General features: G+C 47.1%; 1 protein-coding gene across 11 annotated transcripts in view; it reads right to left on the bottom strand.

Moving 5' to 3' along the window:
• ANK1 (ankyrin 1) overlaps positions 1-21,922 on the bottom strand; it is a 1,037,654-nt gene that overhangs the window by 37,417 nt on the left and 978,315 nt on the right. For 9 of the 11 annotated variants that reach the window (XM_086943597.1, XM_086943588.1, XM_086943590.1 and 6 more), the window contains 2 exons: positions 17,837-18,016; positions 16,627-16,752 (listed from right to left, as the gene is read on the bottom strand). In XM_086943597.1, coding sequence (XP_086799723.1) covers positions 16,654-16,752; positions 17,837-18,016 — 279 coding nt within the window. In that variant the 3' untranslated portion in view covers positions 16,627-16,653. The remainder of the gene's footprint in view (positions 1-16,626; positions 16,753-17,836; positions 18,017-21,922) is intronic. The other 2 variants (XM_086943592.1, XM_086943595.1) reach the window with 1 other exon arrangement.

The following is a 21,922-nucleotide window of genomic DNA, read 5'->3' as shown; positions in this document are numbered from 1 at the left end:
AGGGGAGAAAACTAAAAATTAATAACCCAAAGACTTTTATCATGGCATGTGGGAAAAAGATGAAACAACTTAAACCATTCCAGTTTAAGGAACACAGAATTGAGGTTGTGGACAAATTCTGTTATCTTGGCATAAGTTTTAATAGTAGTGGGTTGTGGGCATCCTAGATTTTAAATATGAAGGCCAAGATGGGTAAAAGCTCCTCTGGAGTATTTCGTTTTGCTTCAAAATTGGGCAGTCGTCGCATCCCAGATATGCTAAATGTCTACAGGCACAGATGCGCTTCCATTGCCCTATATGCCTCAGGAGTATGGGGCCATTGTAACCATGGGGACCTGCAAGTAGGCGCAAGTAAGCGCCGGGACACTCTTGTCGAGTAGCCATTGCGCTATATTAAATGCACTATAACATAACATAACATAACATAACAAGTAACAGAAAATCAGTTCCTCAAAAGACTTCTGTGCCTCCCCTCCTCGGCATCCACAGAACTTATTCATAAAGAGGCCGGGCTGGATCACCTGACAGATTTAATTGGCTTGAGACCCCTTATAGTTTGGAGGTCAATCTGGGCAAAGGACGAAACAGGATTTACCAGGCGAATTATCCAAGAATGTCTTCGGCTGGACAATGTTCGCAAGATCCCCTGGTTAAAATATGTTTCAACGTCCTATAAAGAAATCTTCAATCTGGATATTTTGGATGATCCTTTATGTGCTGTTAATTTACCCAAACAGGAGGTTAAAAATGTTTTTTTGGGGATCAAATCTAATATGCGTAGAGTCCAATGTAGCCACTTTACAACCCATGTCTTTTACCATTCCAACAATGAGGAAGGCCAGGGCATGCCTATGTATTTAAAAGCAATCACCAAACAATCACATCAGTTTGTTCTCACTAGGGTGAGATTAGGCATCTTCCATAATTTGGTGGCATTTCCAAGGATGAAAGTTTATAGTTCAAGCCCTTGTCCGTGTGATGGTACCACCAAACAAAGCACATTGCACTTCATGCTAATCTGCCCATTGTATTTGCACCTTCGTCTATGTTATCTGAAACCTGTTTTTATGAAATACTCTGTGTCTACAACTGCTCATGCCATGAAATTACTATTTGCACTTGATACTTTGGATATTTGTTTTTTTACCGCTACCTTTATTCTAAAAGCTGTGTCCCATAGGAAAAGTCTGGATTTTTAAGTCTGATTTATTTGTAATAATTTAATTGCCCGGTCGAATACTTGTCTTCAACTGAGCTGCTCCATTTATTGTGACTTTTGCTTCTTTCGTTCCGTAATGTATTTTATCATGTAAATTTTAACACTGTATGCTTTTATGATTGTTTATGAATAATCGAATTAAGCTTATGAATTGAATTGACTGCTGGTCACCCTACTCTCTCACTCGAAGAACAGGGTTCTCCATTCAGTTCACTATATACTTTTAACGTATATGTTTGCGCAGGGCTTTAAATGGGCTGGGTTCTCCTGGTGCACAGTGCTGAGATGGGTCCAAATCTAGCTCTCCATTTATGCCCTCCAATGGCTGAAGTAGGTTGACCCGCTGACCTATTATCCCAGTAATGCTGTGGTTGACGGACGCAAAATGTCAATGACAGTTCAACAGAACAATGGATAAAGAGGGCCCACCAACATCCCCTATTTGTACGCACATATGCAGGCTTTATTTGATATAAATTCTAGATGACTTGAGACTTCTAAAACAATTAAGGCGGCTCTAGGCCATATCTATAAACGGGGAGAATTATAAAGTGTCAAGATGTTTTTTTTTTACAGCAGCATTCTAAACAAGTCATGACTATTGGCTTTGTCAATGGTTGTTAGTTGCAGAAGATAAATAAACAGCAACTATGGCTTGTATATAAAAAAAACTGCAGGTGCTCATACTCGGAGAGACCCAGCCCACTTAAAGCTCTTCCCACACAGTATAGAATAGATGCCCCTCCCTCCCGTGATGATAGCCAGAGTGAAGTGTTATGTTGATGACCGCCAAGGTCAGTTGTGAGCTGCTGGATTAAGGACCGACTGCAGCAGATCTGATCAAATATTGCCTCTGATGAAAGACAGCGATTTTTTTTACGTAGCCAGCAAGTGTGTTGCTTCATGTTTTACCAATGTCAAAATCAACCACAGAGCACCCTGTATTAAGATCCACACGCTCTTCAGAGGACGCACCTATCACAAATAAGCCCAAGAGAAATCGCTGTCTTTCATCGGAGGCAATATTTAATCAGATCTGCTGCAGTCGGTCCTTAATCTAGCAGCTCACAACTGACCTTGGCGGTCATCAACATAACACTTCACTCACTCAGGATATCATCACGGGAGGGATATCCCAAGAGCAGTTGTTTAAAAGTGTCCTGGGGCTCTGTCTTACATTAGTGGTATTCGGGGGATGTCCTCTATACAGGATGTGCGGGTGTCTGTCGTTTATGTGGGGGTATCCCATCGGCTGTTTTATATAAGGTATAAGGGCATCTCTCATATCATGGCACTATCCAGTGAGCTGTCCTGTATAAAATGTACAGGCCTTTCTCCCTCCTGTATGAGAGGTATCCCATAAACTATTTATAAAGCATTACCTGTCCTTTCAGACTGCACCCAGGGGACAGTACTATATAAGCAGTGTACCAGTAGCTCTCCAGCTCTCATATATGAGTGAAATGCAGGGGCTATCCTGCCCAAAAAGTGTACGCATTGCTCATCGTAGTGATATTATGAGGAGTGTCCGATGCAATTGTGAGGACACCTATCTCATATTTGAGGGATAGCCCTCGTCTGTCATGTGTTCATAGGGCGTGTACATGCGTTTCTCCTATATAAGACATATGCTAGAGGATTTGCCCCACCGAAGTGTATGAAGCCCTTTCCTAGATGAGCACTATCCCTGGGCCGACAGAGATAAATGGAACAGGGTCCCCGGATAAGTGAAGTACCAGGTGACCTCCTCTTTAAGGAGTACAGGCTCTGTGTGTTATACTAGTGGCTGTCTGGCATACAGTGAGTGTCCATGGCTCTTATATGTATGAATACCACTTCAGTGATCATGCTAAACAAAGAATGTATCAATTCAGGTCTCACTGGAGGAATTAGCATGTGCTGTCCTATATGAAACATGCACAGGCACCTGATTCCTGCCAGTGGAATACAATGACTCTCCTATATAAGGGCATATGCCTCTGTCATCTACGAGGTGTACCTTGTGGACTATCCTGTCTAAAGACTACAGAAGGTCTCCTATGTGAGTGGCTCCGCCAGGGCAGTCCTTTATAAGAAGTGTATAGGCTGTTCCTATGTGAGTGCTCTCTTCATGACTGACCTTTGCGAGTAGCATATGTATGATTCCCTTCAGTAATGTATAACCTGTGTATCCACGATCCTCTGTATGAGTAGCATTTCATGTCTAGGGAGAGTATGAGTGACTCTGGTATGTAAGCAGTACACATGTGCCTGTCTTATGTAAGAAGTCCAGAGACATCTGTATATAAGCAGAAAATGTGCAGCTCGCCTACAGAGTGGAGTTCGGAATATTTAAACAGCTCTACTAAACGATCCTGTAGCTGCCTTGTTGGTGTCACCTTGAATAACACTTAATAACCTAACCTACAGTAAATCAAGAGAACTATAAAGAGATCTTCCAAATCGGCCTGTATAAAAACCAGATGCAAGACAGCAAAAAACACCAAATGCAGTGAATCCCACATTCTTCGACGTCACGCTCGCCCTATGAAATATATACCGGCACGAAGCCAAGTAGCACCGCTTCCTCAACTTTATACAGAGTTCCACGCAGCATATAGATACGGCACAGGCAACATGCAGAAATAAACAGGCAAGGAGAGTAGCCACAATGTGCAGAGCTATAGCAAAGCTCAAATGATGAAAGCTGGATCATGAAGAGATATAACTAACACAAACATGCAGACAACAGCCGACGATTACAGAGATTAGATCTGTAATAGGAGGAGGTAGCTCTCGAAATACAGATTCACATCAGCCGGCCCAGGCAGTGATAACTTAAAAAAGCAAACATGTAGAGATAGCACATTTAACATCCAGCTATAATACGCAAGCAGAAGACATAAAACGGACCCATGCACAGATATTAAACAGACAAATCATACCGTGATCAGATCTGAAACACGTAGAAGGATCGCTTTAAAGATCCAGGGATATGTGCGATAACAAACAGATATAGTAAAAATCCGAATGTTCCCCAGATGCGCCACAATGTCCTGACGTGTGATGAACTACAAAATGACGTCATAGCGTAGACGTTTGTAGTTCGCACTCCGGAAGCCCGCGCCCGCGCCCACGGATGGCCAGAGAAGCAGTGCTGGTGACGCGGGGCTCCCATGCCCGAGGGAGAGCCCCGCGGAGTCTGCAGAAGTCAACAAAGCCGGTAAGTGGGGCTTAGTTGTAGGGGGGAGGGAGGGTGCGCTTGTGTGTGTGTGTAGCGGCGGCGAGGGGGGGGGCTCTGTATGTGTGTGTGCGTGCGTGTGTGTAGGTGTGCTCGTGTCTCTGTGTGCGCATACGTAAGGGGGAGGGGCTGTGTGGTACAGCTTCCCAGGAGAGGAGACAGGAGCTGGCGTTCGCGTGCGCGTGGCCCGCTTCATTCCCCAGCGCGCGGCCAGCTGTCCCCTCTCCTGGGAAGCAGAGTCGCTCACAATAGGTCTCTGACGAGACCGCGCTTTCGCGGGGTTCAACGCCAGGAGACCTAAAAAGGGGGCACCACATGGAATCTGTTCCTGAAAAAGTGTCTGGGGGTATCTATCCTGCATCTGATTGGGCGCATATACATTATATTAAGTGAACCTTTGCCTCCCGATTTCCACTGTGACTTTAAGAAAGCGCCCATGTCCACTCCTAAAAGGATTAGCGTCCCCCCGCCTGAAGCCATTCCTGCACAATATTGCCACACCCGCCATTCTAGAGTCAGCCACAGCCCAAAACTGGAGAGGATATTTAGGGTGTGCCATGCGCTTCGTGTCCGCTTGCAGCAAGTGAGTTTCCTAAAGGAATATGATGTTGGGGCTCTGCTGGAGGAGGTAGCGCCATGTTTGCCTCCGCTTGTTGGGGGAGTTCAAGCCCTTAACATTAAGCGTTAAGATCTTGAAGGGCCTAGGCAAGGTCGCAGTCATGCTTTGTGTCAATCGGGGCCCACCCACGCCCCCACCCCCACCCCCGTCACAGCAAGGATATAGACTCAGAAGAGACCTCCACCATCCCCGCCCATTCAGAAGGCCGCAGCCACCCGATCCCCCACCCACCGCACACAGAAGAAAGGAGATAGAGGAAAAAAAGGATCACTAAAGAGCCAAGAGAGGGAGAGAGGGTCAAGAGCTCTAAAGGCAGCCAACCAGGCCACCCAGCAATGAAGGTCAACAAAGGCCAACAGGGCCACACTGTACCGTCCCATTCACAAGGCATCCTCCTACCCAAGGGTTCAGACACACTCAGAGATGTCACTCCCAAGGGAACAGCCTGGGGGAGGCCTACAGTTGTCTCAAGAGTTAACATCCCTAGAGCCCTGGTGACCCCACCACCCTGATCGGAAGCTGGAGCGCAGGTGTAAGGCTGATTACCGAGGACAGACCCAGGGGAGACGAGTCACTGTCAGCAGAGGTGCAGGCATCGATATATAGCTTGCTGTTGGCTGACAAGTCACAGGGTGGATGGGTGTGATGGCGGCCCTTCGAGGGGCCTGATGTGCGCTATAATGTCTTGCTTGGCCTCTAGTGGAGGGGAGCGGTGGCGGTGCTGCACAGTAGTCCAGGACGGTCTGGCAGGGATCCGCTCCTGACGCCACTGCCGAGAAGGGCTGTGCGACAGCGACTCCGGTAATCTAAGCAGTTGTGCCGCCTCCCGATAGGACCTTATTACTCTACGCTTGTTTTTCCACTGGAAGATGAGGGCAAAGGGATGGCCCCACTGGTAAGAGATGTTGAGGGCCCGTAGCTTTTCCGTCACTGGCTTGAAAGCTCGTCGTCTGTGTAGGGTGTTAGGTGCCAAGTCCTGAAAAATTTGAATCTTGTGCCCCTCGTAGCTGAGATCTGGCTTGTCCCTTGCCACCTTCAATATAGCCTACTTTTCGGTGAAAAAATGCACCCGTGTTAGGATGTCTGGGAGAAGACCCGGTCTCCCCGCGGGCCCGGAAACTCGGTGGGCCCGGTCCAAAGCCGGCGGGGAAGCGTCCTCGCCCCCCAAACCTCGTGGGGGAGTTGCGCCACGTAGGTCAAAATGTCCTTCCCCTCCGCCCTGATAGGGACCCCCCGGATATGGAGGTTGTTCCGGCGGCTTCGGTTTTCTAGGTCCTCCTGTTTGACTTCCAATTCTATATTTTGCTCTTCCAGTGCCGCCAGGCGTTGCCACAGTTGCTCCTGATCCTCCGTGCGAGTGTCCACTGTTTTCTCCAGCCTGCCCACCCGGTCCCCCAGGTCGGTGACCTCCTTCCGCAGTTCCGGTACACAAGAATGCACCTCAGAACGTAACAAACCTATTTCCATCTTGAGTTCGGACATGAAGGAAGTCATAAAGGCCTGGGTCACTGGCATTGTGTCACCAGCAGCTAGTGGCGGCCCATCAGCAGGCGCCGGTGCCCCGGCCTTGCCCCACATTGCCACAACTGAATTGTCTCTGGAGGCCGCCACCTGGTCGGCTTTGCCCCCTTTGGACCGCGCCATCGCCAGTTCCGCAGCGGTGGTCAATCAGCGTACTCTGCACCTGCCAGATGGTGTGTGCCCATGGAAGGTCCAGTCCCAACCCCGTCTCCAAAAAGCCTAACTGGCAATAAGTAAGGAAGAATCGAGAGGACCAGGTGCGTTAGGACCCTCCTTCAGCCCCCAGCCCCCCAGGGCCAGCAAGATCAGGGAACTGCTATACAGGTGGCAAACCCTCCCTACCAAACAACGTGCACCTCCAGTGTCCCCGGCCTTAACAAGCAAGAAGCGCAATCTCTGCAAAAAGTTTGTGCAGGGCAGTCCGGGGGTGCGCTGTCCACCCACTCACAGCATCCCCCCTCACCTTGGGCACTGTTAACAGGCCACTCAACCGGAGGCCCGATGAGGAGAAAGCAACACAACAAAAACAGGGAAGCAAGGCACCCGTTCACACCATTCCCTGCAGTTCAATCTGGGCCACAGCCACCCCCCTCCAGTTCACCAGTCACAAGGGAAGCCTCCGCAGGACCTCCTCACGGCAGAGGGCACGGGCCAAGGGAGGGGCCCCGCTGTAGAGCCAGTCTCCAAACTTCGAGTCAGGACCTCAAAATGGCGGCACAAGCACCCCACACCTAATGTCTCGACCGCCTCTAGCTGCAGCAGCCCCACACCCCCCTTACACCTCCCACTCCAGCGTCCACTCACCCACTGGGCAGCGAGGCAGGGTATAGCAGGATGTGTGGGAAATGAGAAGCACCTCTAGTCCGCAGCCCCAAAATGGTGGTCGCTGACGCCGCTACCTGGCACTCTCCCCTGTCGCCTTTCAATGGCCGGACAGCAGCAGCAGCACCCTGCAGGCAGCGATCAGGCCCCCCAGGCAGAAGGACACAGCAGGGTGGGGCCAGAGCCAGGGCAAAAGCCTCCACGAGAAGAAAACACCTCTGGACAGCAAGGCAGGGCAGAGCAGGATGTGGGGAAAATGAGCAGCACCTCTAGGCCGCTCCCCAAAATGGTGGTCGCTCCCGCCGTTACCCCGCTCTCTCCCTTGTCGCCTTTCAATGGCCGGCCAACAGCAGCAGCACCCTGCTGGCAGCGATCAGGCCCCCCAGGCAGCAGGACACAGCAGGGAGGGGGCCAGAGCCAGGACCCAAGCCTCCAGGAGAAGAAAACGCCTAAAAGTCCCCTGGCCCCTCCACGCAGGAAAGCAGTATGGCAGGGAAAGTGCACGATCAGTCTCCCCGCCTACCTACCACCAAATGTCACAATGTCCAGCAGCCCATCTGTCCAGAGGGCATACTCCAGTGCCCACTCACCCCTTGGCAGCAAGGCAGAGCAGGGCGGATTGCAGGATGGATGAGCAGCACCTCCAGACCGCAGCCTCAAAATGGCGGTCGATGGTGCCCTGTGTTCTCCCCCGTCACCTCGTAATGGCCAGCCAGGAGCAGCAGCAACCCGCAGATGGGCCCCCCAGGCAGCAGAGCACAGCAGGGTGGGGGCAGAAGCTAGGGCCCAAGTCTACAGGGGCACCCGGGGGCCGGGGTCTCCAGGCCCCTCCACTCAAAGAGGCAGAATGGTGGGAAGAGTGCTCATCTCTCACCGAGTGTCACGGTGCACCGAAGCCCCAGGAAACAGAGGCCGCCCGCCCTGCCGTCAGGAGGCCCTCCGCCAAGACCGGCCGTCCCTTCGCCGACCGCAGTGGCTCCAGCCCGGGTCTCCGGGGACACTCGCGAGCCCCTCCGCGGGACACCAGCCACAGCCGGCGAATGTTGCCTCGGCCTCCGCAGCTCCACGTAACCCTCAGTCTGGCGAGCAAGATCTCTAAGAGGTCGCCGTCAGTTCGCACTCACTGGTTGCCACCACACACCAGCCCAGTCTCCGCCGTCCCCCTGCCACAGCCACCAGCACAGTCTAGCTCCCCTTCCCGGGGATGCAGAGATCCCAGAGACAGGCAGGCCGCGGGATAACCACCACAGTAGGCCGCACAAGATGGCGGCTCCCGCCGCGGAGTCGCCACACATTCCTCCCTGACTGTGCCCTGGGGGACACTGCAGGCCGATTCACTGTCCCGCTAGCATTGCCCGGCCACCAGGTCAACAGCCACCCCAGGGTCGCAATTTGTACACCCCAGCACCGCTACAATAGCATTAAACGGTGGCGGGGGACCGGAGCTCCCAAGGAACACGTTTCACTGCATCGCCGGTTAGACCACGCCCCCTCAGGGCAGATTTTTAAGTGGAATGAAACCAGTGGTGGGCGGGGGCTGGGGGATTATTCCTCTCTAAAAGGAATGTGCCAAGCAGTGGTCAACTATGCATCCCTTTACAAGAGGTGCGGTTTAAAATATGGGAACTAGAACCCTGTGCTTGACACAATATACCACCACAGCACCCATTTGTTTTCTCTTAAGGCAACCAAATATAACACACGTCATCGAGCACACACTTATAACAAGTCGTACTTAAAAACTTTGCCAATGCGTATTAGCACAGCTTTGTATCCAATATCAAATAAAGTAGGAACAACAATATTTTTGTGAATTATTCGAATATCACTTGTGAAACAAAAATTACAAAGGTCTGTAGAATGTTAAGTTTCCTCAGTAAGTCAGTCACTCTCGTTCACCCCTCCACATCACTTTCCTCTGCAATGTCTCACACTGCATGTCTCACACTTCATCTCCTACCTCTTCATCATCATCTTTTCACTCAGTCCTTCATGTACTTCCTTTCATTTCTTCCATTTCACCATTTCCTGTCTCATTCATACCTAGATACACACTCCCCCACTACGTAGACTGCATTTACTTTACTTTTGGTGCTATCACGATTTCAGCAGCTCTGTTCTGCTGCTACAGACTTTCACATTGAAGTCTTTGATGTCACAGTCCTTACGGCTTGAGGGTTGTCTCACCCCTGGGAAAGGCAGTAAGAGTGAATATTATTTAGGGCCGCATGACGAGTCTGGTGGTGTGGGAGCAGGCAGCTACACCAGCGCTTCACTACAACACCGCCAAACTCGACCACAACCACCCGTTAGAGTATGAGTTTTCTCCTGGTCTGGCGGGCGGTGCTTTGGCGGCCCAGGTGGTAAGCCTTAGAAAGGACCGCAATGGGAATGCCAAAGCCCCCTCCTGTACGGAATAGACTGGTGCAGTCAATGCCACGCAGTAACTGGGGTGCATGCACACATGGGGGCACACCATGTGACGCCTGCATGCACCACATGGCCCTGAGGCAATGGGGCCCTGCAAGGCCCCATTAGTTTCCTCACTGCAACAGTTTTCATGGCAGGCTCACCGCCATGAAAACTGTGGCAGTGAGGAAACTCGTAATATACTTGGCGGTGCCGAAGCAGCACAATAGGAGTATTGCGGGTCTCAGACCGTCGCAAGACCGGCAGGGATCGCAGATCCCTGGCAGTAGCAGCGGTCCCATGGCGGTCCGACGCCCAACGTGAAATGCGGCGGTAGCCGCACTACCACTGTGGGTTTGGTGGTGACTGGGACCACTAAACACATAATCAGGCCCTTAGTCTTTTTTCTGTATTAAGAGCACAGTCTGACCCAGGAATTCATAAGCAGATACAAGAGCAGTTTTAATCCCTCGTGATCCTAGTTGTTGATTTTTTCCCCTTACCAGCTGCTCCAAATGTCACTAACAGTAACCGGTAAGATCTAAAGGATTCTATTCTTTTAATATAGAACTGTATAGTTTCTTTAATAACCTGTTTCTGAAATATTCTCATTCAGAGGATCAGGAAAACACTGCACAGAAATCTCTTGTTCTAAATGAAAACAGGAATTTATCTTGGGAATGAAATCTGAACCACTTCTGAGGATTCTTCTATCTGGAAATGGTCTAAATTAGGGATCATCCGTAATTAAGGATCATAATGCTCCTAATTTTCTAGCTGATTTTATCAGTAATAAAAAAACAACATTATACATCAAAAAAGGATATTTAACAGTATGCAGTATCTAGAGGTTCAAATGGATGAACCTTAAGGGCCAGTAAAACTAAAACCTAATCCTAATATGGCAATGCGATATGAGTTTCAGGCAGACTTAAAATTAAACTCTTCAGTAGTCTAGAAGCCAGTTCTTCAGTAGAGGCTAAAGGACTGCATCATTGATTTATTGGCTGCCCACTGAGTTTGTAATGTAGCTTCAAAAAGATCCTTGAAGAATGAATTCCTCAGGAATACCAGAATTTGGCACCGGTGACAGGATGCTGGCTGCAAACCTCTGTAGTACACCAGGTAGAGGAATCCCCTCCAGTGTCCTGAATCAGATGCCCTAATTGTAGGAAGGCTATTTCCCTGAATATCTGCAGCCCTTCGACCTGAACCTCTGAGATTTACAAAGGCTAGCCTCTCAATTTCCATGCTGTTAGCCCGAGATGCAGAATTAAGTGGTAAGGTAACTTCAGCCACCTGAAAGTGTTGGGGTTGACAGGGAGAGGAGTCTGTTTCCAGTGATAAACATGCTAGTAGTGGGAACCACACTCTATTTAGCCAGAAAGGTGCAATCAGCTGAACTTGAGTCCTCCCATTCCGAATCTTCTTGAGCACCAACTGGAAGAGGGAAATTGGAGGGAATATATAAAGCAAACCCTTCAGCCAACTGATCGTCAAGCATCCACTGCCCAAGCTTCCACACATGGAGTTCTCGTTCAGACGCCTGAAAGTAATGTGTTGTCCCTTAATGAAAAGCTATCTATCAAGGGCATTGTCCAAGGTATCTGTTAGTGTTCTGAATGCCTTTGGATGCAGCGCAGATCCACTGAAGATGGGAATTGACTACTCCGTTGGTCTGCCACTACATTATGTACTCCTGCAAGAGAGGGTGCTCTCAGAACTAACTGATGCGTCTCTGCCCATATCCAGATTTCTTGTGCCTTCTGGGCTAGGTGTATGCTCTCTGTCCCCACTTCCTGGCTTATGAAACATTTGGCAGTGTGATTGTCTGGTTTAACAAAGATTTACTCTGGGTTAGAGGGGAACATTCCTTTACGGCTAGGAGTATTGCAGACAGCTCCTGCCTGTTCGATTAGAACCAGTGTTTCTTTGGGACACTTGCCCTAGAATTTTAAGGTTACGGTACTGCCCCTACCTACTGCATTGACATCTATAGTTATTAATGTTGGATTCTGGGATACTAGAGAAAAGTCTTTGTGCAAACGATTCTTGTCACAAGGCCAATTTTCCCCTCTAGGCTTCTGACAGAGGCATTGAGGATGTAATATCCCGACTCGCTGGAACCCAGAATTTAAACAGATGCTGTACTAATGGCTTTAGGTGCATCTGGCCCATGCGACTAATGCTGTCACTGCAAACGTAACCGTGGGCTCGAAGAAGCTGCTCCACCAAGACAAAGTTCTTGCTCAATAGAGAATGGAGCTGATTCTGCAGAGTGATCATCCTCTCTTTGGGAAGAAAGACCCTCTTGAAAACTGGTAAGAAACATGCCCTTTGAACAAACAATCCTGCACTGGCTGAAACTAGGACTGTTTCCTGTTAAGAAGAAATCCTAACTCTTGAAGTACTTTGCACACTCTGGTTGTTTGGCCTTGATCAAATTATCACAAATTAGCCAGTCATCAAGAAGTGCTTAATTTGAGCTGATAGTTGCAGGTGGGGCCCACTGGCACTTATTTTTGTGGACTAGCACTTATTTATCGGCATCACACTTAGATCCAGAGTAAGAGAAAGGCACAAAAAGGGGAAATAAGGAGGAAGAGAAATACAGAAAGACAGAATGACAGAATGAGAGAGCAGGGATGAAAAAGTACCAAAAAGAGTGAGAAAAAGAGCCTGAGATGAAATCAAGACTATGCATCCTTTGCATTCAGTATCCAAACCTTCAATACTGCCGGCCAAAGGCTTCTGAACAAAACTTTGGGCACTGGCACATATTCTTTTACAAATTAAGTACTGCATCCGAGTACGGAAATATTTGAATATTCTACACTGTAGATAAGCAACTATTGGCGCTAGTACCTTTGTCAAGGCTCTTGATGCCACTGATAAGGCAAATGGAAGAACTGTAAATTGGAAGTGATTTTCCTTTAAAGCAAACCAGAGATACTTCTGGCATGAGGGCTGCATAGCTACAAGTAAGTAGGCATCTTGTAGGTCATGTGTAGTCAGAAAATTCCCTGGTGAGATTAAAGGGATTATTGTCTACAGAGACACCATCATGAACGTTCTTGAGCATAACAATAAATTCATTCCTTTCAGATCAATTATCGACCTTGTTATTCCTGTTCTTTTTACACTGCAAAAAGTATTGAGTACATAACTTTTTCTCTTTGGTCTTTTTCTCTTTCTTCTCTTTCAAGATTTGTACTTCCTGAATCATTGGTAGCAGAGATGGACAAAACAATGTTTGTGGAGGTGTTTAATTGAACGCCTTCACATATACCTCTGACACGGTTGTATGTCAGAACCACACAACCATTTACCACACCTGCTTTACCAACAAATGCATATTAACAACAAATTTCTTTACCACATAAGTCATTACGGCTTGCCTTTGGGAAATCGCTGAAGTTTGGAATAGTATCATTTACTATTCCAACTTCAGTCTGCTCTACAGTAGGGAAAGTGTTAGACTTAAAGTCCAATATCAGTCCAGCGATGCTTTCCTTATGCAAGTCATTGTAATGATTTGTGTGGTAAAGGAATGCATTGTAAAGACACATTCATAGCTCGGGTCGCATTAAGGCACAGCTTGGTGTGCGCCAAAATGTAAAGGCTATTTCCCCTCTGACACTACTCCTATTGCTCATTGATCCTGCAGCTTCTTCAAAAGCTCTGCAAACCATAATAGATGACCTCCTACCAGAAGAGAGTATTTTTGGGCATAGTTATGCCTTGTGTGGTTGACAAGGCAAGGTAAATGTTGGAGGTCCAGACTTTTCTGCTGGAAGCCCCCCCCTAAATCACTGGTCCAACTATGAAGCTTCTAGTACAGCTAGCCTTCTGAAAATAAGAAAGATCTTGGTTTTTGGGTTTGCTGTTTAAAAGACTGTAAAAATGTATTATCCTTATCCAACCTTTGACCAGGACTTCTAACTCAGAGCCAAATAATTTCTGTACATTGAAAGAGATGTGTTCTATTTCCAGGTTCCATGGTCTTACCCAAGGGTTTCTCCTTCCAGATGTAATTGCACTTTATGAGGAAGCTACCGCACCCAAACTGTCAAAAGTAATATCTGAAAGGAATCACATTGTCAGCTCCATGCTGGTAAGCAAAGTATGTGCTATCTCTTAGCAAAACCTGATATAAATTCTGAAAGTTTTTTTGTTGCATTGACTACATAAGTACCAGCTCTGAAAGCAAAGTCGGTTGCAGAATACCCCCTCTTCGATGTTCCCTCTTCGTTCTTATTAATTTGCTCAAATGGAGGGGGTGTTTCAGTAGTTAGTAGTGATGACACACTAGTGAACAAGCAACTGGGGGGAATTGTGATCTTTAGTTTTCAAATGTAAATCTGTTTCCACTCAATCTGGGAAGTTATATTTTATCCATTTCATGCTACGCTTTAAGAACGATATTTGCTGTATCAAGTAAATTCAAAATAGCCAAATTGCTTGGTGCAAAGGACCGGAATAGGTCATTAGGGTACATCCATTGTTCTAGAGGCTGAATCTCCAAACATTATATGATGTGGGTTATCACTTCAGCCAGCTGGGCACCTTGCACCAGTTTTCCTTTGTTTCTCTGTATCATTAGCTTCCACATTGGGCTGGTCTGCCCCAGCATTCTTTGACAGCTTTTGTAAAGCTGAACATACAGCCTTGGCAATTATTAGATAAAAATCGTCAGGAGACAAGTTTACTAGCACCTCCCTTCAGTGTCTGCTCGTTGCCCTGCATCCCTCCATTGTGGCAGCAGATCACAAGTAAAGCCTGCTGAGAAAGGCTTTAACTATTACTGCAAACTTTCCAATTTCACTAATTGACTGATTAATTAATTAAACAGTAAAAGATCCCGTTGGGCAGGAATTAGTTTATAAACCAGGGATTGCAACCCACTGCACATCTTAAATCAACTAAGCATGGTCTCCGAATGGCATGAGTGCCGGCCATATTGCCCCGGTTGCTGCTACAGCATTAAAGTGAGCTGCTGGCAGAACAGTGCTATGTGTTCACACACTATGGCAGGGCTGAGATTTAAATTTAAAATAAATTCGGCTTACCTAACCTTTGAAGTGGACATAGATGCCTACTTCACCTGCCATGTTCGAGACAGTAAAAAAACAGACCTGACTCCAAAAAGTAGGAACTATTTTGGTTAGGAGGCAGGGAAAGTAACATAAAAAAGACTAAATGGTATTCATTTTATTGACTACCTCTTGGGGTGGGATAATCTTCAAGCTGCAAGGACTATGACAGGGAAGGCAGGGTATGAGGAACGGTAATGGCACATATAGGACCATCGCTTTGCACTGTGGTCAAGACAGCATGAGAATGGATCCTGAATATCTTTATGACCCATCGACAAGCACTGTGAGAAACTTGCAATGCATTCATCCTAAACTACTGCGCGCTCAATTGTACCTCATAAGGAACTCGCAACCGCACCCTGAACTCACCTGGACACATAGAGCTAAGTCAGTTCGCATATACACAACTCACATACCGTGCAGCATGAAGTTAAACGTGAAATGTAAATAGGGATTGTACATCTGACTTGGATTACCCTACCACTCACTGTCAAGAAAAGAAATAGATCTGAGTATTTGCATGTAAAGTTAAGGGCATGAATGTTGGCCGGGTAGGGACTTCTTAATGTCAGTATTTTTGTAATGACTGCTGGTACCGAGCACTTTCAAGACCCGCCTAATATCAAACCCCAGACCAGGTGCTGAGTTAAGGTTCTCTTGCACTGTAATAAGGAGCACCATGACCTTGGTTTTTCAAAATGTCTAACTTTAAATTTTTTTTTAACTATACATTTTGAAAAAATATTTTATTTATATGAAGTCGAGCTGAAGAGTCAAAAGCTGTGGTACACACTCTTTTACAAGAACCACACCTCATGAGACAGAAAAGGAGCCTGAACGTTACCTTGTAAGTTATATATTTATTCATACTGAATTTCTACGTTTTTCTTAACAACAACAAAAGTTCTATGCACAAAGTAGTGACAATGTAAATTAGTTTAAAATCCCCCAGTAGCAAAGCAGCAGCTCAACCGCTGGATCACACGATCCCTCTGGATTGTGGCTTGAAACTCTACATTAGAAAGCAGAGTCTGTCAGATCAAGATTCTCTTATCTGGTTGCTCGGATATTTATACATTCCCAAGCTGCAATTCAATATTAAGGGAAATTAAGTGTTCTACCTTAATTGTGCACTAATATCAATATATTAGTTGCAAAATGAGCTGCTTTGTAAAGGTCATCATTTTGTATTTTATCACATTGATACTGAACATGACTCCTACACATGAAAGGAAATGAAAACGTCTGAGGGGGCATACAAAGCAATTGCAATACTACGCAGCACTGCAGCCATATTCTCTGATCTCTCTCCAGTCTCTTCATGTACCTTGACTTATACAGCTCCCTGATCACCCCATCACCGTTACACCTCTTTCAAGTCAAATTAATCAATTAAGGACAGGTTGCCAATTTATTTGAATGATTCCTAAGTTGTTATGCTCCAATGTACACACAATAAATAATAAACAAGCAATCACAGCCATAGGGAGGGAGAGGCAAGTACTGCTCATTTAGTGTCACTTGCTAGCTAGGACTGGAAGCACTGGTGAATCTGGGGAAGGGGGCCAGTTACTACCCTCTACGTGTCATTGGTTGGCCAGGATTTGGCCCACATACAGGACTCAGATGTGTTGATGCAGCTAATACAAAAGAAGGAGAGTTATTCAAGAACTCAATATGCAGAATTAGGAGAAAGCGAGAAGTAGAAAGGTGGTGTTACCTCCAGAGAGCCCTGTTCTGGAGGGGTTCACTGCTGCGCACTTCTTAGGCTGGCTAGCTTCACTATTTGTGCCCCCTTTCGGCTATCCAGGAGTTCAGACCTCAGTGCACCAAGCCCGTCCTCCACCTGCCAGCATCGAGGCCCGGGCGATGAGAAGGCAAGGTGAGCCACACACATAGATGAAAAGAAAGAGACAGACAAAAAGGGGCGAGAAAATAGGAAACGAAGAATCAGCCAGGACAGCTTAGCTGCTGAGATGACATGGGGTGAAAGGGGAGGCGCAGCGAGGAGAACGCTCAAACCCACCGCCCACAGAGTATCAAAGAGAGCAACAAAAAACTGCAGAAGGCAAGACAAACAATAAAACCCTGTCCACTTTCCATGTCCCACAACTAAATTATTCAACAAGCCCTTTGGAAAATATGTCCCTACAGTGTAGCCTATATTGGTCCTAAAATGGAGAATAATGTCTTCATGCACGGCTTTGTTCACAGCATGTGCCAGAACCTCTGTATGTTCAGTGCGGTGGGCACTTTTCTTTTCTGGACTAACACTGATAGCTGCCTGTGGAACTGCCTCCCTTGGTACCCATGGACTGTCAGTGGGAGCCCTATGTGCTACTGTCTGTCTTGGCACTGCCAAGCTGCCAGATACAGCGTATGTGCTAACAGTCTTAATAGCTGCTGATTGCATAATTCCTATGCTTGGTTTTGTCTAGGCTTGTTACAGTACAGCATGCTAGGTTTCTGTATGCTTTTGGTGTTCACTTTCTCTGGGGATATTGGTGTCCCATGGCTGTTATCATGGGGAGTGTCTGCTGTGGCAAGCTTTACAACCGTACGATGTGTAAGCCATTGCCATGCAAATGTGGCATGATTTTGGTGACCCGTGACTTCATATGTCACTTGGTGACCCCTTGCTGCATTAATATGGACTGTCGAAAGAGAAGATAACCTTCACAACCTTGGTGTCTGGTTTGCCAGTGGTTTGGAGTGAACTAGTACCCATCTGGTTTTTATTAACATGGGCCGTGCATGATAGGGCACATACCAGTGCCCCCACATTGGACTGGAGTAGCATTAGCTGCATATGGTTCTGCTGACAGTGATACCACTCTCTGCTGTATTAACATGGACTGCATATGGTACATACATTGACTGCGTATGGTATGTCATATAGTCATACCACCCTAGGCAGCAATAACACCTACCTTGTTACTCCCTGGGCTGTCCCGCTGCAGTACAGCATACTTCATGAATTGTTCGGCTTCAGCCTCCAGCTCGAGTGGCTCCTGCATGGCGCCCTCGATGATCACCTCTTCATTCTCCTGCAAGTCATCGTCATCTTCATTTCCAGAGGGTGCAATTCTGCGCACAACCTTACGGATTATCTGTGGTCAAATGGTGGACAAAAGAGATAAGGTCACTATATGGTAACAAGAACATGGAAGACCACTCCTTTTCCTGCACTGTGAGCAGAGGTTGAGAACTCCAGTGATAAAATAGGAAAACATTCAGGGAACAATCCATATATTGCACAGTTTTTAGCCCATGGGCTGTATGTGCAGTGACTCCCTGGAAAGGAGCACTGAAGGGTAGCACAGCACACATTACTGTACCATTTTGTGTTGTAATAAAGATTTTCTGATAGAGACATCTAACCCAGATTATTCACCTTGTGAATTTCCCAACGCGCCAGACTGGATACAGAGAATTTTGATAGCAATTGCCTTGCATGTTGGTAGGAGGCATTGTATGGCTCAGCGTCAGTGTACGGAGGTGGCGCAGATAAAGTGGCCCAATGTCACATCCAGGGCGGGATGGACCCAATGTGGAGCTGCTGATGACACTTACTGGTGCACAAGGGAATTGCTATCAACACTCTCTGATCCAGTCTGGTGCTTGGGAAAATTCACAAGGTGAGGAATCTGCACTTAAAGTCTCCAGTACAAAAGGGGTTACCAAAAGTAACTTGTCCATTTAGCAGTTACTATCCATGAAGAGGTGTTAAAGCGCTTTATGCTGAGTAACATACTACTCAACTTTAGCATGTAATTGAGTGCTTTTTCACTTTAGTGAGTAAAGTCTTGTTTTCTCAGAAGAAATCTACCCATGGATAACTCTGATCTGTTAGTAGTGGAATCAGAGGGAATTAGTTGCCATAGCTAGCAGTGATGTTGATCATGATTACACAAAAACCAAACCTAAATAGCCCACCAAAGTAAAGGGCAAGTTCTGTAAGTTTAGAGTGGTGGGGAGTCAGAAAATTACAATAGCTAAAAACCATTTCTCGTTAGCAAAAGGGGAGGAGGCTCTAGGGCCAAAGAGGAAAATAATTAGAGCCATTAAACATAAAATCTATGGATATACCATAGGAAGGAAGGTGTTCACAAAGAGAAGTGCAGAGCAGTGCACCCAATTGCTGAAGCTTGGATGTGGAGTGAGGCCTCCAGAAAGGGGGTTATTACACACTCACTCACACATGCATGGTTAGTTATGCAGAGAGAGGCATGCAGAGGGACACAAGCATGCGTGTGCAGAAAGAGTGTATGGGGAAAGTCAACTGGACTGAGCTATTCATGGAAAAGCACACCAAGGGGCTTGCGCAGAGCGAATTGCATGTATAGAGGCACTGTCAGAGGTTGCAGAAGGAGTCAGTATAGAGAGAAAATTTCAGAAGTTATTACATAGTTGGATGGCCACACAAAGAGTTGTGCATAGAAATGTATAACCTAGTTAGGAAGCAAGAAGAGTGCAAATGAAGAGAGACGAGCAGGGTACACATTGAAGCACACAGACTAAGGTATGCAAAGAGACAGACTCACTAATTAAATGAACCATGCTTTAATGCTTCAAAATGCAGGGAACAGCCCCAAAAGGAAAGAAGGGCTAGGTCTATTTTGTACCACATTCTCCAAGATGTTGCTAGCTAATGATCTGGTCTGGACATCGTCAAACAGCACCAGGCACAAGCCGCGACGAATCCGGATCTTGACCCGAAGGAGGAGGTCATCTCCCTTCCGCCAGACCTGTCCTATGAGCCACTTACATCCTGGCCTGGGATTAATGTTCAGGGCCTTCAAGACATCTTAGGGAAAGTAAAATCTGGCTCTCCTATCGACCCCCTCCCAATTTCCGTACTCAGACTCTTGGACACTCCACAGCTTTCCATCATCTGCCAGACTCTGAATCTATCCCTCTCCACGGCACAGGTCCCAACCCTGTGGAACATGCCATGATTTCACCATTGCTTAAGAAACCATCGGCAGATCCTAAAATGCTGGCCAATTTCCGTCCCATATCCCTCCTACCTGCCTTCTTCAAAGTTTTGGAGAAACATGTCCATGGTCACCTTGCCAGGTACACGGAGGTGAATGACATACTTCACCCCTCCCAATCGGGTTTCTGCCCTGGCTTTTCGACAGAGACGACACTGCTTGGCGTGATGGACAATCTTCGCCTACTGGTAGACAGAGGGGATTCCGCTGCGCTGATTCTACTTGACCTCAGTGCAGCGTTCGACACCATCTCCCACAACATTCTGTTAAAATCGCTCTCTGCCATGGGCATTAGGGGCAAAGCACTGGACTGGATAGCATTTTTCCTGACACTTAGGACATTTCAGATCACTTCCAATACTGCGTCCTCTAATGTCCATCTATCCCCCTATGGAGTCCCTCAGGGCTCGGTGTTGAGCCCTTTGCTTTTTAACCTATACGTAACCCCTCTCGCCCAGATCGCCGAAGCAGCAGGTCTAAACATGTTCGCCTATGCCGACGATTCGCAGATCGTTTTCTCACTCTCCAATGGAGACCATGACTCCTCCTCCCTCCTGCAGTCAGGCCTTAGGAATATTGCTACCTGGATGAGCGACAATATGCTCAAATTAAATGGTAGCAAAACGGAGGTTTAATACTGGGTCCAAACCAAGATCTCTGGAACCCAAAACACTGGCCCTCTGAAATGGGTTCCCTACCCACCCCGTCGCACCAAGTACGCAATCTGGGCATTATTATCGATAATGGCCTAACCATGGAGCCCCAAGTCACCAACCTAACATCTACCTGTTTCACCATCCTGAGGTGGCTCAGGAAAATCATCTGGATCTTACCTGACGACACACAGAAGTCTGTGGTCAACGCATTAATCACCTCCCGTTTAGACTACGGAAATGTCCTCTACCTGGGGTCATCACAGGCAGTCATGAGACGCCTTCAACTTGTGCAGAATGCTGCTGCAAGACTGCTCTGCAAGTGCCACAGAATGGAACGCATGTCCGTCATCTTCAGGCACTCCATTGGCTACGAATTGAAAACAGGGTCAAATTTAAGACACTGAGCCTTATGCACAGAATTAAATGGGGTAATGCCCCCAGATACTTACAAGCCCTCGTACAATCCTACACGCCGGCACGTTGCCTGAGATCCTCATCTCAAGTCCTTTTCTGTGTGCCCAAAGTGCGCCGAGCAAGGATGGGGGGAAGATCATTCTCCCTGTTGGGCCCCAAGCTTTGGAACTCTCTCCCTCTGCATTTACGCTTGGAAACTCGCTACATCCACTTCAGCAAAGCCATTAAAACATGGCTTTTTAATCAGTAACTGGCTCCTGCCTCTCCTCTGAGTTTTATGATCTGCTCATTGGGTAAGTATCTCTCAGCGCCAGGAAACCCTTTTTGGGTAGCTGTCGCGCTTTAAAAGCCCAATAAATAAATAAATAAATAAATAATGATCTGGTATCCCTTTTGTACTAATGCTGTGATGTTTTTTGTGTAGTGGTTTGTTGTTACTGGTATGTTTGGCAGGTCTCTACAAGCATTCTCTAGAGACCCACACTGCTTTGGCTGTTAGAAATGCACCAGGTGGCCAGTCGCAGTTAAGAGATATTGTTTACTAGGAGTGGACAAGTGCTAAGGGTTGCTTGGCACATGAAGGCCCCCAGAAAGACTGCACAGAACAGGTCCATCAAACCTTTTACATAGTTACCTCCTATTTGCAGAGTCCTGAGTAGGCGATAGAAACCGTAACTCTGTCGGCACATATTTGTTGTGCTGTGTATTGTGCTCCTATTTGCTTTGCTTGACTGAGTTTCCTATTGATTTCTTTTGCGACTAGTCTCTTATTCAGCATAATCAACCACTGAAGCATTTCTTTAGGATTTGTGGGTCCAAGGGGTTGTTTAACATTCAAGAAAATCCATCACAGAGGCAAGGACAAAGTGGGGACTGTGTGATGATGGAAAGGGCTGCTCATCAATCCTGGGAGGGGGTTCCAACTGGTGTCCAAATCTGAAGAAACAAA

Source organism: Lissotriton vulgaris, chromosome 11 (genome assembly GCF_964263255.1).
Source record: "Lissotriton vulgaris chromosome 11, aLisVul1.2, whole genome shotgun sequence".
In the NCBI taxonomy this organism is placed as follows: domain Eukaryota; kingdom Metazoa; phylum Chordata; class Amphibia; order Caudata; family Salamandridae; genus Lissotriton; species Lissotriton vulgaris.
Note: the sequence above shows the minus strand (reverse complement) of the source record. Positions and strands in the feature narration are given on the sequence as shown.